This window comes from Macaca fascicularis, chromosome 8 (genome assembly GCF_037993035.2).
Source record: "Macaca fascicularis isolate 582-1 chromosome 8, T2T-MFA8v1.1".
In the NCBI taxonomy this organism is placed as follows: Eukaryota; Metazoa; Chordata; class Mammalia; order Primates; family Cercopithecidae; genus Macaca; species Macaca fascicularis.
Window position 1 is genome coordinate 3,477,046 of NC_088382.1, and position 19,845 is coordinate 3,496,890.

General features: G+C 39.7%; 1 protein-coding gene across 2 annotated transcripts in view; it reads right to left on the reverse strand.

Annotated features, from left to right (window-relative positions):
• The window catches only part of CSMD1 (CUB and Sushi multiple domains 1), a 2,045,798-nt gene that overhangs the window by 154,113 nt on the left and 1,871,840 nt on the right, over window positions 1-19,845 (reverse strand). For both annotated transcript variants that reach the window (XM_005562521.5, XM_065518732.2), the window contains exons 43-47: window positions 12,803-12,980; window positions 11,739-11,884; window positions 10,879-10,959; window positions 9,692-9,805; window positions 335-523 (exon numbers count right to left, since the gene is read on the reverse strand). In XM_005562521.5, coding sequence (XP_005562578.3) covers window positions 335-523; window positions 9,692-9,805; window positions 10,879-10,959; window positions 11,739-11,884; window positions 12,803-12,980 — 708 coding nt within the window. The remainder of the gene's footprint in view (window positions 1-334; window positions 524-9,691; window positions 9,806-10,878; window positions 10,960-11,738; window positions 11,885-12,802; window positions 12,981-19,845) is intronic.

Here is a 19,845-nt window from a genome sequence, read left to right on the forward strand (position 1 = left end):
TTGCTCCTCCTTGCCTTCTACCATGATTGTGAGGTCTCCCCAGCCATGTGGAACTGTGAGTCCATTAAATCTCTTTTTCTTCCTAGGCTTAGGTATGCCTTTATCAGCAGCATGAAAATGGACTAATACAGTACAACAATCATATGGTAATGTTTTACAGACCACTTGATCTCTTGAGAATGTACAACCCCAAACTAGTTTCTTTCGTGTTTGCTTTGGGAAAACATAAGTTAACTCAAGAGTATATTCAAGTCTATATGTTACTAAAACATCGTTATAGTGTTTTTATGAATGATACCGAGGTCACTGATATACAAAGATTAAAGAAACTTACCATCAAACACTTCCAGTGCATCAAATTGCTTTTCACTTTGAAATGTGTCCACAAAGATGGTAATGTTGTAGTTGGGTTCCACTTTAATACTCCAAGAGCAAGTCTGGGAGTTAAAATAATTACCAGGATACCCTGGACTGAGAATGACTCCCGATGATCCAGTCCGGACTTCATTTGCTGGGCATTGGGCTGGAGAGAAAAGTACCAGCAAAGGTTTGCTTTAATAAAATGATTCCAACTTCCATAGGATAGTTTCTATCCCTGTATAAACAAGCCAGTGAAAGGAAAAAGCTATCTTATTGAGCTCTGGCCAAATTTAATACCAGTTGCAAACACAGAGGGAGAGCAACATTGAATAATAATGAGAATTGTGCATCTTTCTCTTTGCAGTTCTCTCCACTCAGCCTGCACACTCCTTCGGCCCCTGCATCTCCCACACACCTTAATTTAGGGTAGGTGCATCATGGATTTCATTATACAATGCAAGATTTCCTAACTCTACTACAAAGAAGAACCTCACCATTTCAAAATAGTATTACAGAAATACGGTGAAATGTTATGCAATAAGAAAAGAAAACTCATCTTTATATTGGCTTTAAATATACAGTAGTACCCCCTTATCCTCAGGGATACATTCCAAGAGCCCCAGTGATACCTGATGCTGCAGACAGTCCAGAATCCTATGTATCCTGTCGTTTCTGGTACAATCACATTATACAGGGCAATGGATATGCTGGACAAAGGTGGGATTCATGCCCTGGGTGAGACATAGCCCAGGGATGATGACAGATTTCTTCAGGCTATTTGGAACAGTGCAAAAATTTAAATGTGCTATTTATTTCTGGAACTTTTCATTTAATATTTTCACACTGTGCTTGATCACAGGTAACTGAAATTGCAGAAAGGGAAACCTCGGATCGGGGGTCAGGGGGACTACTATACTTAGCATAGTAATATTTAAACGTTGGATGTGATTGCTCAGGACCCTGGGAAGAGGAAGAGTTAGAGACCTGGTCTCAATCCCACATGGGACACCTCAGCAGAAGCCCTAATTCCTAAAGGATGAATTAATTGTAAATGCATCATGAAGATACTATGGATACATCGTATATTTTCTCCTCTTGCTTTTTAAAAAAATTATTATTCAACTACTTCCACTTTAATCAACATAAAAATAATCTGCAGAGATCTGGACATGCAAAACAAAACACCAGAGTCTCCTAATTAGTAATTTCTCTCATCATTAAATTATCTTCCAGAAATAGTTTGTGTATAAAACTATTAAAGGAAATTTTTTCATAAATAAAATGATAATGGTTCATAAATAAAAAAAGTATATCAAAATTACTTGTAGAGTGCTGAGAGTTCAATAGTTAATCACATTTTCCTTAATGAAAAAGAACTTTTGTTAAATTTATTTATTGAGTTATCACCTTTTAATTAGTTAAATGTGTGCTATTTATACATACATTTCAAGATAGAAACTTGTCACACAGATGAGTGAAGCTTATGATATGTGCTTTTATTCAAGTTACTGCCTTCTGAAAGGTAATTTATTTCCTATTTTCTTCCATTTATCTTAGTATTCTAATTAAGATCTATTTTAAAATTAGAAAATGTTTAGACATAAGACCACCAATCATAAAACATTTCATAGAACTCTTTAAATAACATGTATTTTAGGTGAGATTTTTAAAATATTTACAATGATAAATTAATGGCAATCATATAAACTAAAATAATCCTAATCAGAACACACAGATTGAAATAACTGAGTTAAAGGTATAATTTTCCTCTGTGATGACGGCCTCATCACTTTGTAACATACATGATGCCCATTCAAAGTTAATGTGATATTTTAAGAAAGAAAAAAATAATGAAATTAGGGTTCTTGCCTGTGTATATCTGTGCAGGCCAGGACCTCAAGTTTTAGAAGCTCCACAGACCCGCCTTGACTTTGCAGTAAGAACCAGGGCTTTTCTTGGCTCTGACTAAGTAGAGGGTAATAATAGCTCCCTCTCAAGGTTCTAATTAGAGCCAATATATGCAATTTTTTTTTTTAATCTAAAGCACTACGTGGGCAGAAACTGTTGTAAGGACTAGGGATGATCACACCACATGCCTACCTTTTCATAACTGTTAGGGACAAACTGCTCCAAAAAACTTCTTGGCACTGGCGACACTCCCCGCAAACCCCTCTGTACTGCCCACCCCTCCCCTGAATGCCCTGCACTTCTTCTCCATGCTGTTCACCCTTCCCCCAAGCCTGTTTACATTTCTAAGCCTTATCCAAGTGCTGAGGAGAAGCCGGCAGACTTCACTCATCAGACCTTACTACAATAAGCAAACCCTAATTCCAAACCATCCAGACCACACAGAGGGAGGTCGTGAGAAGCATGAACAAACTTTACCTACACCCTCCTCTAAGTTCCTTCATCTAGCTGCTACCATAAACGTCACAAGGTAATATATGGCAAAGTTAACCAACAAACAACCCCAGGGTCTCTCTCCCCAATATAAACCCCTCATTCTGTAAGCTCAGGGCTGCCTCCTCTGTCTGTGGTGGAGAGCTGGCAGGTTCAATAAACTTACTCACCTGACTTTGGGTCTATTTGTCCTTTCTCTCGGCTGACCTTATACTAACACAAAAATGCTACCAGACGGCGTCTCAGTTTGTGGGATTACACTTGAAAAATAGCCAGTCTCTCCACCCAGTGTTTTTATGAGGACTGAGATTTTATAACTGCAGCTATAGTGATCAGATGACATTGGAACTTTAGGCCATCTGGAAGTAAGAAACCTTTACTGAGTTGCTAAAATCCACCTGAGAAACTATTTGCACATCCTGGAGTTTGACAGCAATGCAGTGATCTAACCCAGAAGTAGCATTTTAAGCATAGCCATTCTTATTCCTGTTATATTTGAAATGCTGATTTTGTTTCTTAGGAAAGACAAAATGAAAATATAAGCAATTTGTTATATAATTCCCATTAGTTTACAGAGGACCCCCAGTTTCTACAATTCTCTCCGACCTAAAGAGGTAGGAAGTAATTGGTAGAGAATTTGTACCATTTTCCATTTGTATCATTTATCATTTGTATCATTTTTCTTACAACACTTAGCAATACTTTTTTCAGTCATACATATTGTTTTCAAAATTCATTTGGGTTTTTTTGGTGTTTTGAGGTTTTCTTTTGTTTTTTAATTTGTTTGTTTGAGAAGGGTCTCACTCTGTCACCCAAGCCAGGCTGGACTGCAGTGGCAGGATCACGGCTCACTGCAGCCTTGACCTCCCAGGCTCAAGCGATCCTCCCATCTCAGCTGCCTGAGTAGCAGGGACTACAGGCGCACACCATCACTCCTGGCTAATTTTTGTATTTTTATTTTAGAGATATTGTTTTGCCATGTTGCCCAGGCAGGTCTCCAACTCCTGGGCCCAAGCGATCCTTCCCCCTCAGCCTCCACCGCGCTCGGACTAAGAGGCATTTGGATGTGTTCATCCATGAGCGAAAATGGTTTTGTTTGTTTTCTTGTGTTTCTTCTGCTCTTTCATATGGAACCGCTCCTTCTGCTCAGTGTTATGAACTGTTGCATGGAGCAATATACCCACTTGGAATGGGAGGGCTTAAAGGGACTACAGTGTGATCCTATAGCCGAGATGTTTATTTCTTAGCAGCAATCACACATTAGAAAACAATTGTGTCTCCACTTGAGAATCTGGGAAGCCTCTCACCATAGGGGCGCACCTGCTTAGAGCGTCTGTCAAAAACACACCTGAAAACCTGCCTCTCTCAGACACCACCTGTGCTTTGAGCTATCATCCTTCTGCACAATGTTAGTGCCCCAGCATTTTTTAAAAGAAAAATAAAATGTGAGGCTTAAAACCCAAAGCATCTTATTCAATGCATCTCATAGGCCTTCAGCAAAAGTAATAGGAGATGAGGATTAGTAGTCTAGATTAATAGCATAAATTGGGATTTATGAGTAACTAAGATTAATTCTTAAAAGCACCCATAGGTATGATGGAATTGGAGAAGGTGAGTCCTCTGTGAACGAGGGGAAAGGCTGCCCCAGGGCCCTTGCGACGCCTGCTGTTATCCCTCACACAGAAGGAAGCTGGAGCTGGGCAGCAGCGGTTTTTATGTCGCCTCCGTCTGCTGCTTTCCCAAATGGTCATTATCAGAAGGTCACTGAATCTCCTTAATGTTCATTGAAAATGCATGTTTGTTTGTTTTTTTTTCTAAAGAGATGAATATTCTAAAAACTATTGAAGGATCCCCCATGGTCCACAGGATGAAGAAACCTGACTTTGAAGACCTTTACAGTCAGCCCCTAGTTTAGGTTTCCAGCCTGATTTAATTTACTACTTCTTCCCCCAAAACACCCTAAGAGCAAGCAGTAGGAAGCCATCTCCTCCTTTTTCCTCAACGCTGCACCCTCCTTTGTGTTTCCAAACCTTTGTTATTAATTCTCTTCACTTTTTGAAATACTTCTCTTTTCCTTAATAGGAGAAAAGCCACTTCTGTGATGTCTCTTACTCAGGTTTTTCTGCATTAAGATGAGTGTCCAGCACAGTAACATCTTCATATAACGCTGACTTTCAAAGAACAATGTGCGCTCCTTGTTTCCCTAAAATTGGTGATAATTTTCTTTTTCTCTTCTTTTTTTTTTGACAGAGTCTTGCTCTGTCGCTCAGGCTGGAGTGCAGTGACGCAATCTCGGCTCACCGCAACCTCCGCATCCGGGGTTCAAGTGGTTCTCCAGCCTCAGCCTCCAGAGCAGCTGGGATTACAGACGCCCACCACCACATCCGGCTAATTTTTATATTTTTAGTAGACATGGGGTTTCACCATGTTGGCCAGGCTGGTCTTGAACTCCTGACGACAGGTGATCCTCCTGTCTTGGCCTCCCAAAGCGCTGGGAGGGTGATAATTTTCAAAACACAGCTTCTAAAAGTGTGGTTATGACATTTGAAGCAGACAGACTAATAGCTAAAATAATTTTTCTGAAGAATTTATTGGGAGATGGGCCCCCACTTGAGCACAATCGAATCAATCGAATAGTAGAAAAGTTACTTAAAGAGACAATAATTAAGTGCTTCAGTGATTCAGGATTTGGGAAGAGACATCTGGGGTCCTATTTCCTGTTTGTTTTCAAATGATGAGCCGTTTAGAGAATGGCAGCTAAGATCACTCTCCGTTTGTCTTCAGCAAATTGACCCGTGACTTGAAAGAGAAGAGAACGAGGTAATCCTGTGTGCCTCCTGAGGAGTGGAGTGGGGTGTGGGGACCTTCGAGGTGAGTGAAAGTTGGTGAAGTTTGTCTGCAGAACACTCCCTGTAAATGTCTGTGACGACTGAGGAGATTTAGAGAACAACGCACATGTTGTGCTGATTTTGACATGTGCCACTTAAAGATGGGACAGGCTGTGAGAAATGCATCTTTAGGGGATCACGGCACCACGCAAACATAACAGCATGCACTTCAGCGGCAGGCCAGTCTCACGAACGCAGGCCTCCATAACAACTGTGTCAGTACTAACGGAGTGTTCCAGTTAGACATTAAAAGCTGAAAGAGCCAGCGCCTTTATACAAAGACTGGAACAGAGTGTTCCAGGCAAATATTAAAAGCTGAAAGAGCCAGCGCCTTTATACAAAGCCTGGAAGGTAACAAAGAGTTTCCCCAGGCTTCTCCTGGGCCTTGAAGCATGACCAGGTAACAAAGGGATTCTTCACAGGACCCTTTTAGGATTCAACAAGTTTTATTAGCAGCCTGAAGAAACTCCCCAGACCTCCACAAACAAGTTTATCGGGGTCTACAGGAACACCCCAAACCTGTGTGATTTAACAGGAGACAAAACAAGGCTAATCACCCCAGCACTGGCCCATTTAGATTCAGTAAACTTACTGAGGCTCCAGAGGAAGGTCTTCAGGACTCAGACCTTAGTTACACATTTTAAAAAGTTAATCACTTATTTCTTTAAAGAAATGCACACTTACACATAGACATATAGCTTAGGAGGTATAAAAGCTCTAAAAAACTTTGTAATTTTGAGTTGATCTGGTGATAATTTCCAGTCTTTCTCTCTGTAACCAGTTATAGAAATAAAAACTCTCTTCCTCCTCAGTTCATCTGCATCTCGTTATTGGGCCGTGAAAAACAACAGCCCCACCCTCAGTTTGGTCCAGGAACACTTACACACACCCAGATGGTACAGCTTGCTACACAATGAAGCCATATGGTGTAGCCTATTGCTCCGAGACGACACACCTGCACAGCATGAGACTGTACTGAAGACTGTAGGCAACTGGAACACAAGGGTAGCTATTCTCGCATCTGAACACGTCTCAACATGGAAAAGGTAATGCGTTGCCCCGTAGCACTGCGACTGCTAGACGTCACTCGGTGGTGGAAATTTTCAGCTTCATTATAATTTACAGGACCACATTTATCTACACGGTCTGTCATGGATAAATGTCATGCAATGCATGATTGTTCTCTGTTCTTAGCTTGCCATGAATTAAACATCATTTAAATAAGAACTAGGTTCATCTGGAGAGGACACCCTAATCAAATTCCTTTTTTAAAATTATTTTTTAAATGACGTAGTTCTGCTCTTGTTGCCCAGGCTGGAGTGCAATGGAACAATCTTGGCTCACTGCATCCTCCACCTCCCAGGTTTCAGTGATTCTCCAGCCTCAGCCTCCCGAGTGGCTGGGATTACAGGCATGTGTCACCACGCCTGGCTAATTTTGTATTTTCAGTAGAGATGGGGTTTCTTCATGTTGGCAGGGTGGTCTTGAACTCCCGACCTCAGGTGATCTGCCCGCCTTGGCCTCCCAAATTTCTGGGATTACAGGTATGAGCCACTGCGCCTGGCCAAAATTCCCTGTTTTTAGAGAAGCACATTTGATACATACGTATGCCTTTCTTCTCTTCTCAGCTAAGATCACCTTTACTTAAAGTTGTCTATTCTGAGAAACTTGAGGCTTTGTTTGTTGGGATTAAAATGTACCTTAAAAAATGCAAAGGTTTGCCTGAGTTCATTTTTATATAGAATGGCAGACGATGAACACTTTTTATATCCCCCCACCTTGAGGAAAGAACCCATATATAGACCATTGTTGCTCCTGGAAGATGGCACAGACGTTGGCTTTTTTCTAAGAAGATAATGACTTTGGTCCTGACTTTGCACCCAATGCAATCTCCACTTCTAAGTAAGGCAACCTAGAGGCATGGATTTTGATGACTTCCACAGCCTGTGGTCTGCTGAGCATTTAAACAGACAAGCAGGCTAAGGGTCTGGCCCTCTGCTCAGGTAGTGGTTTCCTGTAATCAATGGCTCTCATGTAGATACAACTTTAACGTTAATATTTTTTCCAAAAAAATCCAAGTTATTATGGATATTTGGTAATAATTCATTGCAAAATGTATGCCAATTTTTCTTCAGATGTAAAAGATTGTTTCTCTCTTTCAGGGTGCCTAGAATCCTGCCTCATTCCAGAATGAGAATGCACAAAGTTATCAGATCTTTTTTTTTTCTTTTTTCTTTCTTTTTGAGACAGAGTTTTGCTCTGTCTCCCAGGCTGGAGTGCAATGGCACGATCTTGGCTCACTGCAACCTCCACCTCCCGGGTTCAAGCAATTCTCCTGACTCAGCCATTCAAGTAGCTGGCTGCGCTACTCGAGTAGATTACAGGCATGCACCACCATGCCTGGCTATTTTTAGTAGAGAGAAGGTTTCTCCATGTTGGTCAGGCTGGTCTCGAACTCCCAACCTCAGGTGATCTGCCCACCTTGGCCTCCCAAAATGCTAGGATTACAGGCATGAGCTACCGCGCTCGGCCAGTTATCAGATCTTTGAAGAGGAGCCATTCACAGGTGTGAGCATCTGCAAAACCATTGCCAAGTTGATAGTTTTGCAAGGAAAACTTCCTTTTACAGGGAAGGCAGTTAACATTATAAAACACTCCAAAAGATAAATTCATTTAATATTCACCGAGTCTTTACCACAATCTCAAAAATACAGCAGATAAATCATCCTCTCTGTGCACAATGCAGGGAAGAGTGATTTGCTCAAAGCTGCCTGATTGACTGACTCTGGCTCCAGGTCCTGCCTTCCTAAATCGTAGGGGCCCTTTGAGCTGCATCACCCACCCTAAGGAATTACAAACGTTGGATTCCTTGAAAGAGCCGCATTGCTTAAAAGCACTACATCTGCACTTCATTATGATTTTGAAGGCATAAAAACTGTTCTAATTTGGAAAGCTTTTTGATAGGTGAACTATGATGTTTCTGACTTACTTGCGCATTTGAGCTTATGTATAGTTTTTCAAGTCTTTTTTATTCAATGATACTTGAAAGTGGTGTCTATTAAACAATCTTTTAAAAGTAACCTACTTGTCTTCTAATAGATGAAATCAACAGATTCAGCCTCAGTATCTTGTTCTATTATTGTATATTGTCTATTTTCTTGCACATGGTCTACATATGCTAAACACATGTGAGAAAAACATGAAATGTACACATTTCATTGTTTATAAATTTACATCAAAATATTAAACACCAGCTAATTATATGCATGCTAATGCATTTACAGCAAAATGAAGTAATATTCAAAATTTGCCTTGAAATGCATCAAAAATATAGCATAGTTTAATAAATGGCTAGAAAAATAACAGATAGTCATGTGACAAAGGAAATACTTTGTAAGTTTTCTTAGTGGAAGCTAGGTGGTGTATATTAAGGTGTTAAATTATTCCGGTATTAAAATTATTTCAATTTTGCCATATTTGAACATTTACATGATAAATTGCTGTGAGAAACATGATTTCTTATTTGATATGGCCTTGGTTTATTTTCTAGGACTAGCTAAAAGAAAAAGCATCATTGGATATTTCTGCTAGCATGCTAGTTTCATTGCAATGGGATCAGAGCACAGATTAAGTGCAGGCTGGGTGCAGTGGTTCATGCCTGCAATCTTAGCAATTTGGGAAGCTGAGGCAGGGGGATCGCTTGAGTCCAGAAGTTCAAGACCAGCCTGGGTAACATGGTGAAAAGCTGTTTATATATATAAAAAATTTCCAAAAATTAGCCAGGCATGGTGGTACACGCATGTAGTCCCAGTTACTCAGGAGGCTGAGGCAGGAGGATCACCTGAGACGAGGGAAGTTGAGGCGGTGGTGAGCTATGATTGCACCACTGCACTCCCACCTGGGTGACAGAGTAAGACCCTATCTCCAAAATAAATAAAAAATAAATAAATTCACACCTCTACAAAGAAATGCAGACCAATACAAACAATACAATTTTCCATGTTGAATAAGTTTATGTAGTTTTAGTATCAAACAGTGCATACCTTCACATGTTGGGAGAGAACCTTCAAACTGCAACTGGGAACTGAGCTTGCAGGTCAGAGTGTCGGTCCCCACCAAGGTGTACCCGGGGTGGCACTGGTACTTCACAAAATCTCCTAGAAGAGTCAATACAACAAACCAGGAATTTGTGTGTGACCTTCTGAGCGTGTGAGGGTGTTACACATATCAGACTACTTAATGAATTAAACCAACTTGCAAATCTTTTTAGAAACTGTGTCTGTATTTATTTTTAGTCTTTTAAAAGTAGTACCATTTTAAGTTCTTAATTTATAAAGATGCTCTATTAAGCTTAGCCGATATTAGTACTGAAATGATGGGCCAGCTTTTCTTCCTTGACTGATGCATTCACGTTGGTTCCCCTTCCCCAGTGATTGCAGATGGAAAAATTAAAAAAAAAAAAAAAAAAAAAAAGGAAAACAGATGCTATGGTTTAAGCAAGATTGTAGAATCGAATGGCTTTACAGCATCCATGGAGACTCATCTCTGACCTTGGCCTACTTAGCACAACATTCCAATTAACTAAGCCAGGGTGAGGACAGCAGAAATCGGGTCACATGGTTTGACCAGTGGTCTGAAACACAGGGCAGAGTTTTACAATTGGGGCTAAAAAATCCTGGGTTACAATAATTATACTATAAACATATGCCATCACTGCCTTCTCAGTATGACCAGAAGAGTATTTAATAAATTAGATCATTAATATAAAATGATAAAGCAGAAATCCTAAATATCATCACCAAATATTTTCTCTTATTATATCCCAGTTTCAAGGAAATGCTAATGTTATGTAATCATCCTTTTAGCCACGAATGATTAAGATTTTTCTCAAGTGCATGAATGCGTCCCCCTAACCAAATGCAGATATCTGCCCAAGTCTGTCTAGCAAATACGATTAGCAAATGTCGTAGAGGAAAAAAATGTTCAAACTGACATCAAAATTCAAATGGCAAAACAAAAAAAAATCATGGTAATGAAGAAGGACAGACATTTTCTATTTGACACATGACCTCTGCATAAGTTCTCAGCAATACTTTAAGGACAGTTTGCTTTTTGTTTTTGTTTCTCTGACAAATTACTCATTAACTTGTCTGAGTAATGATTACAATGAGAAGTGGGTGTAAAAAAATGTCATGTTGAGTTCATGGTATTGTAATGAAGAAAATATTACCTATTTCGAAATCATCATCTTCAGTAAGCATTTCTGCCTGTGGAACCGCTGGGGGAGGTTGACATTTTTTGAGCTGAAATGCTAAATGATTAATGGAAAGAATAATAATAATTGCAATTACACTTGCTGAATAAAACACAACTATTACAAAAATTCACCTGACAGTTGTTATAATGCTTAAGTATGCTGACTGAAATGTCTATATTCATGAATCATAGTTTTATAAAATTCCCAAGCTTCAAATGTTCATATTATTATTTAATGCCAAAAAATAGTTAAAGCCCAAGGAAAAAAGTATACAATTATTTTTTAAAGTATAGCATTTAAAGAAACACACTTTACAGATGTTTGGAATTTTGCAAGAAGAATGACTCAACAGTCAACCTGGCTCCCTGTCCATGTTTAGATTTGCTAACATTTGCCCTGTCCCTTGTCCCGAGGAATTCTGTGGGTGGCAGTGTTCGTGAGAGATAAGCGATTGATTGATAGATGTTCTGCATACCATTTAGAGTGCATTCCCAGGATTATTGGAGGTTTGCTTTCACACCATTTATAGTTACATGACATTTGCTATAACATCTTTTCTTGAGACAGGGATGAGTAAATCTATAAAAGGTACCAAATCTCTTTCAATGGTCTTCATCGCAGAGCTTCACTTAGGATACATGTATCTTGGAATAAATCCAAGCTTGATATGATGTGAAAGAATAAAGATATCATTAAACAAAAAAAGGACCACAGGAAACAGTGGCCTCCAATGCAAGAGAATCATATACGCCCTCAGCTGAGTCAAGAAACTTCAGCAGGAAACACCACATGGAATTCTCAGTCTTAATTACTGGAGTGAAAAATCAACTGACCGTGGAAATTGAGGACAAAGAAGCCTCCATTTGAAAAGTCGCTGTGGAACTTGAGCAAGACTTGGTTGGTGGAACTATATGCCGTTTCGAGGGCTGTGTTGCCACTGAAAACTCCCAGCTGGGGTGAGTTCTGATCGGGACCGTCCCTAGAAAGACAGAAAGAGGTGGCTGTCTAAGTATATTTACTTCTGAGTGAGATTAATGGAAACTTTGGCTAATGAATTGATTTTTTTTATAAAAGCAATAAAACATATCCACTCTCTGGATACTGTGTTTGTAAACATCAAGATGTTGAATTTCCACAAAGTTGAGGAACTCTCCAGTCTATGTCTTTCATTAGTGTTCAGCAGGCACTCGGCACTGGTCAAATGTCAACAGCAGCACGCCTTTCCTCATCCATGTTGCGTGATTTTTGTCATTGTTTCATCAAGCATATAGGGAGTTTTGTAAGCACTCTTTCTTTTACCAGAAAGAGGTAAAATTGGCCAGTGACGGTGGCTCTCACCTTGAATCCCAGCATTTTGGGAGGCCAAGGTGGACAGATTACCTGAGGTCAGGAGTTCAAAACCAGCCGGTCTTCTGCTTCTACTTGCCCTGGCCACTGGCTTCTGCTCCTGCTTCCACTGTGGGCTCCGACAAGAGTGCAGCCACACCACACACAACATGCACACACACATAACATACACACCACACACACAGACACCACACACACAAACACACATATAAGTCACACACAGACATACACAAGCCACACACACCACACATACACACCCATAGAGACACACATCACACAGATATACCCCACACACACCCACAAACACACATCCTCTACACACACACAGATACAGACACACAGACACAATTTTGCCTATTTCTACCATGCCGCAAAACCCACATTTACTATGTGAAATTGATTCCCTATATCTCTGGATTTCGTTGAATTTCTTCTCTAGTATCTAAGAAGTTTATTCTAAATATGTGCCCTGTATATAAATGGCATATGTATGCTAAGTCAGAATTGTTTATCACGATTACAGATATTTTGACTTGAGAGGTTCTCATACCAAACAGCAATGTAATCGTTCACAGCTTCCGTCTGTAACAGGGTGAAGTTGATGTAAACTCCGTGCCCGGGAGGCACCGTGATGAGCCAAATGCAGTCTTTCAGGATCGGATACTCATCAGGAAAGCCAGGGGAGTAGATGGTGCCATTCTGAGAAGTTACATTGTACCCACAAGGGGCTGCGAAGGAAGCCAAGAAAAAAAAAAATGCCATACAGCTGATTTTAGAAAGTAGAAAGCTAAATATTTGACTCCAAAGTACCTTAGCCAACATTTTTCCTGAAGGGAAGTAAGTGAGAAATATTTCTGATGACTGTTTTGTCAAAATTACTCTCCTAAAATTTGAAGACCTTAGAAGAATTATATGTCTAAGCTAAGTTATCTCAGTTTTATTTAATATATTCTCCATATCTTCAAAATTCCTTTAGGACAAATTTATTCTTCTATGACTCAAATAAAATCCTTAGTTATCACCTGTGACCTGCTGATAACCCATTCGAGTGTCCAGCACAATGAATTATGGGGAAAGTATTCATAACTATGTAACTGCTTTTTCTAACTCACACCGCTAGACCCTATTTACAAGTCATCTGAAACAGTTTTATCTAAGTCTATTTGCCTTAAAACAAAAACATTATCAATTCTTTACTTATCTTACTTCTTTGGATATACACCTGAAGAAGTAAGATAATGTAATGTAAGATTATGTGAGTGATGTTTTACGGAAGCATTTCCAGTTTTTACAAGTGTTCAACAACTTGAAGAACTACCACAATACCCAATTTATTTTCATTTTTGTTAAGAAATGTATATTTATTATTTTAATGGTAATTATTTTATTTATGGAAAACGACAAGTCCAAGCACTAATGGAATAACCTGAAATATAGTCTTTAATTCAAACATAGTGCATCAAAGTCATAAAACTTTGAACTTTGAAATCAAACCAACAGCTAAGAGGTGTGAGATGAGTGTTCACAACTCTCTTGAACCTTGAAGGGCTGCCAAAGATGGTATAGAATTTAGGTGGAGGAAAAAGGCCCAAATACACAAACAGATAAACAAAAGAAAAGTTTAATAACAAGTGAGAATATACCGTGAGGCAGGATATGATACATTGCTGAACCACTGAACCGCACAGATGTGTATTGATTTGAAAAGAACATTGGATTGAACCTGACTGGAGATTTGGATCCTTTCATCAGAAGAAAGGACTATATGTAGAGACTATTTTAAAAGTTTTACAGCATCATTATTACTAAGTGAGGTCTGGAGTCACACAAACCTGGATTTGCGAGCTGGAGAAGCAAATTACCCCTGGGAGCCTCCATTTCTGTAAATTCTATGAGGTCAGGGTCTGGGACACTCCTGAAGCTTGTCATCTGTAACATGGGACCATACGCCGGGCACGGTGGCTCACTCCTGTAATCCCAGCAGTTTGGGAAACTGAGGGGGGTGGATCACCTTAGGTCGGGAGTTCAAGACCAGCCTGGCTAACATGATGAAACCCCAACTCTACTAAAAATACAAAAATTAGCCGGGCGTGGTGGTGCACACCTGTAATCCCAGGTACTTGGGGGGCTGAGGCAGGAGAATTGCTTCAATCTGGGAGGTGGAGGGTGCAGTAAGCCAAGATTGTGCCATTGCACTCCAGCCTGGGTGACGGAGAGAGTCTCTGTCTCTAATAATAATTAATAATAATAATAATGGGACTATAAACCACGCTGTCCCCATAACAAGCTACTTTGGTCTCCTGTTGGCAGTGCACTTTTCCTCCCTCCAGATGTCGAGGGAGTGTTCACATGCCTTTCTTCTATTTTCTGCCAAGGCAAATTTGTCTCTTCCTTCAAAACTCAACGCCTTGTCACTGCCTTCTTAAAGTCTTTCCTGGTTGCTCTGGCTCTAGAGGTCCAGCATCTGCTCACAGACCACACAGCTCCCACGAGACTGTCAGCCTCTAGGAGACATGGTCTGCGTCTCCTCCTTCCACCCCAGCCGCTACCTCCTTTCATCAGTCCCTATTGTCTAGCTCGGATCGTGATAAACAAATTGATGAATTGATGAATTAGAGAATAACCAGAAAGCACTTTAATAGTAAACTCATAAAACCGATTAGGCTGAAACCCTTTACGAGTGACTCCATGCTATTAATTTAGTGTGGACTTACAATGCTAAGGTTTCCCTTTTGCATTTCTGCTTTTCTAGTTGAATCTTGAAGTTATCTAACCACATTATAGATAGTAGCATCCTTCCTGTTGGGAAAACAAAACAAAAAGCCATCGTTCCCACGTCTTAAAGGGCAAAAGAAATGAGGTGGTGATTTTCTTGGTAGAACACATTCCTGATTCCAATATTCTTTATGCCACTGAATAGCTCTATGACATTGAGCAAGTCAGTGATTCTTGCCATGATTTATCTATGAAATCCAAATAACAAATCTTTTCAATGACTCCCTCAACAAGTATCTACTGAGAGTGTATTATGTACCAGAAAGGGTGCTTGGGGCTGGAGACGCCATAGTGAACCGTGGAGACCCTGTTGCTGCCTTTGTAAAAAGCTTACTGAACAGTGATGAAAAGAGATATTAAGCAAACACTACAGAAGTTTAAAATTCAACGGGTGTAAGTGCTGTGAAGGAAAAGAAGAGACGCTCATCATCACATAAGATAATAACATTCTATCCGTGAGCACACAAAATTCTCTCAAAGCAAAATCCTGTTGCCCTCCCACTGGGTAGTCTAGAGATGAAAAAAAAGAAGACCTTAAAAAAACTGGAGTCGAAATTTCCCCTCTCCTTTTCCTTGGCCTGATCTTTATCTAGTTCCAGAAAGTCTTTAGCCTCCCTGGAGTGGCATCAAAGGCATGCTTGCATTTCCCCAAGTGGTGGGTCTCACTGAGCTCCGCAGAGACGCGGGCCTGTGATCTGCCTCCGCAGGAAGTGTGCGTGTCTCGGCAGGAAGCGCATCCCCTCTGCCTTCCTTTCCCTGGAGGCGGGCTTCAAAGTGGAGTCTGGAGTGAGATGAAGGAGGAAGCTCTGCGTGGAACACAGCAGGTACCTCCCAGCTCCTCACCTGTCTGCCTGGGAGACTCTGGTCCGAGCCTGACCAGGAAGACAAGCAGCTGACCATGGCATCAGCAACTGAAAGAGATGGAGAGGCCACACTCCCTCCAGTCTCGGGAGCCATGGGGTAAAGAGACGCACACGCATTTCCGTGCTCATGAATACCCCGATGTGCACGTGGGAGAGAGCATTGCGGTGCAAGGCGGTGGAGGAGGGAATTGCTGAAGCTGTTTGCTCATGTATTTTTCCAGAGAATAAGCACATAAAGATAACAAAGCAGCATATTTTGATCCAATTCTAGAGCCAGCAGTCGCTGTGTTCAAAGTGATGGCGGTGATGTCTAACTTGAATGTCATGCCCAATGGCAAACTAGCCCAGGTACCCTGGCGCCACTGACCTCCCCCACAGTACCACTCTCTACCATTGCCTCAAATACCACCGAGGCTTCCCTTCGTTAATTGATATCCCTGAGAAATGGGAAGGGGGGACTTTTGGTGGTTCACACACACAAAAGTGATGGGTATATGTGACTGACTCCTGCTCAGGTGTGAAGCCAGAGCTAGAAGATACCAGAAAATCAACTGGTGGGCTGGCACACATTGGCAAAGGAGGGCGGAGGTACAAGGAAACATCTCTTTATTGTGCTACCTTTTCCTCTCTTTATGCAATGTCACTTTCTGTGAAGAGAGATGGATAGGGCATATTAAGTGATGTTACATCAAATTAAAATTAAAACAGGCTGGCTGTGTGTGGCTCATAGCTATAATTTCAGCACTTTGGTAGGCTGAGGCAGGAGGATCATTTGAGCCCAGGAGTTCGAGACTAGTTTGGGCAATAGAGGGGGATCCCATCTATTAAAAAAATAATAATAATAATTTTTTTTTAAATTAGTCATGCATGGGAGCACATGCCTATAGTCCCAGCCACTTGGGAGGCTGAAGTGGGAGGACTGCTTGAGCCTGGCAGGTCAATGCTACAGTGAGCGGTGATTGCACTACTGCACTCCAGCCTGGGCAACAGACTGAGACCCCATCTCAAATAAATAAAGTAAAAACAAAATAATTTAAATTTTAAAACCTTGAATGTTTGCTAAGAGGCTTATCATTTATAGATGGTTTTCTCTAGAATTATGTTAAGTTTTTTGCCTAAACATTAAGAATATGAAAGAAATTCCATATTAAAAAACTAATAAATATACTTGGCATAAATATTAATATAAAATATAGTAAATATGTTATAATAAATATAAATATATATGTAAATATTTATTAATATAAAAATATCCTGACTCTTAATATATCCAGATACTGAAAGCTTAATCTCCCCTACCGTGTAGGGCACCAGAGTTATTTCTGCCATCATTTTTCTTCCTTCTCTTACTCTGGTTTCCTTAGAGGTATTTTCAGATAAGAAGCCAGAATGCACTCTGTCTTGGAAATTGTCGTTTGGTAATGGAGATTTTAAAAACTGTATTTGTGAATGTAAGTAAGAAAAATAAGGAGACAGAGTTGCATTCTTTACAGTTATTTTTATTCTCTATTACTGGGAAAGATTATTTTCTGTATTTACCAATCAACTTGGTAAGTCTTAATTTCAAAAAATATGTATGTAATAATACATTGTTTAGCTGGTTGCATTTCTCATGTCAATTTTGCAATAAAATTGTTTTCTGCTTACAAAATCTGTCAAATTCAAAGAAGCTGCTAACATACCTATCACAACATATTACTTACACTAATAATTATCTCCGTCTATGCAGTTCCCCACTATACACATACTAATGCATTTAAGTCAAGTTTGTTATGATAGTGTTTAAGATTTTTTTGATACCTAAAAGTATACTTTTATGCATAAACATTTCAGTTTCTTAAACATATTTTAACAATTATAACCCCAATTTTTTTTTCTTTTTTTGAGATGGAGTTTTCCTCATGTCACCCAGGTTGGAGTGCAATGGTGCTATCTTGGCTCACTGCAACCTCCACCTTCCAGGTTCAAGCGATTCTCCTGACTCAGCCTCCCAGGTAGCTGGGTGCCCGCCACCACGCCTGGCTAATTTTTGTATTTTTAGTAGAGTTGGGGCTTTGCCATGTTGGCCAGGCTGTTCTCAAACTCCTGACCTCAAGTGATCCACCCACCTCGGTCTCCCAAAGTGTTGGGATTACAGGCGTGAGCCACTGCACCCGGCCTCTATAACCTTTTTTTTTTTTTTTTAACTGAGACTTCTGTGTAATTATGTTACTGACAGAAAAATAATGTCTTGAATTTCTCAGGTAACTTTCAGAGACATTTTCTTTCATTTGTTTATTTTCATAGATATCATACTTTCAGATCACAGTTTTTCAGATAAATTTATACTGTATTAATTTCACGTAATAGATTCTTATGTAGCTTAATATGTATTTTCAGTATGTACATACAAATTGATTTCATATATACTTGTGAAGACTGATGCCTTAGGATTTAGAATTATTTCATTAATTATCGAAACTGGTCAATTTTTAATAAAGACATCGAGAAGTTGTTTAAAGTATCTCCATTTTTTCTGAAGTTCTTTCGAAGTCTACAGGGCTGGACCTTTGAAGATGGTTTTTCAGTACACTTGACCTATATAGCAACCATTGATCCGAAATGATAAACCACTGTCAATTAATAAAATACATGTTACATGAAGATACTGGGTTGTCAGCAGTGTTTACTGCTGTCTCTGGGGAAGACTTAAGTGCCATATAACCGTACCCAATAGGCATCTGAACAGCCTCCTCATTCTTATGAATCAATGACTTCTTTAAGAAATATAAACTTTCACAAGTAAAGCACCTTTTGTGTTAAATAACAGCTTTTTAATATGAAAAGGGTATTAAATACACATTAGATGGTTCTTAGAAAATCCTTTATATAGGTCCTCTAATTTCTTTCAATATTTATGATCAACTTTTACATGAATCCTGTGTTTCAGTTTTTAAATTTGGTTTATGAGTATTGGTAAAAATAGAAATATAATAGTACAAATGCTTGTTTAGTAAAGAACTTGGCATGGACCAGAGAGATCTGGCCTCTGCGCTCACTCCTGGGAGGGGTCTTTGTGGAGTATGTAATTGGTCCGATCTAGCAGTGCCAGGTGGGAGCTGGTTACACCAGAAAAACCAACCATGTAGCTTAGGCTGGGGCATGTGGGGCACAGCTGTCTACCTGGAGGCCAAGATCAGCCATTGGACATTCAATCCCTCAGTCCTGCCTACAAAGCAGAGCCCCACTAGAAACCTCAAAACTCAGACCCGAAGAGGTGACCAGGGAGATGGTCTTCTGCCTGTGGTCACATGGGGTTTCTGAGAGAGCGAGACATCCTCCTGGACTCGGCCACACGTGTCTTTTCCCTGGAAGATACTGACATATCCCCTCCCTGTTAAAACCATAACGACAAGCATGACAGTGTTAGAGATATCTCTGAGTTCTTCTAATGGAGAATGAAGCCTCAGGCTGGTTTTGGGAGTCTCAAGGGCTTTAGGCTTTAAACTCATCCAGAGTTTAGCTACTTGTGGATGGTGTTATACACCATGTTAGAATTAGGAAAGGTGGCATCACTTTAAATTCTATCAAAAAAGGTAGATTTTGTTATTTTCACACTGACAAAATAATTCTAAGCCAGAGCAGTTATTTCCATATTGAAAAACTAAGCTTGAGAAAGCAATAAAATCAAATTAGATACTTAATTGTAGTTTTTTAATATCAAGCCAGAGAGTCTACCATTTACATATGAATTCAAAGTCTTCACACCAAACTTGCAAATAAGAGGTTTCAATCCTGATAATTTCAAAGGAATTTATACATATATATGAGTTTCTAGAATGGAAAGTAGACTTAAAGATTTAAAAAATGTTTTAATGAAAAATAGCCCAGATAGGTTATTGCTATCCTTATTTTATAAAATTAATTTTAAGTGCTGCTATTTTATATGTAATTAAATAAATATTAGATTAAGATA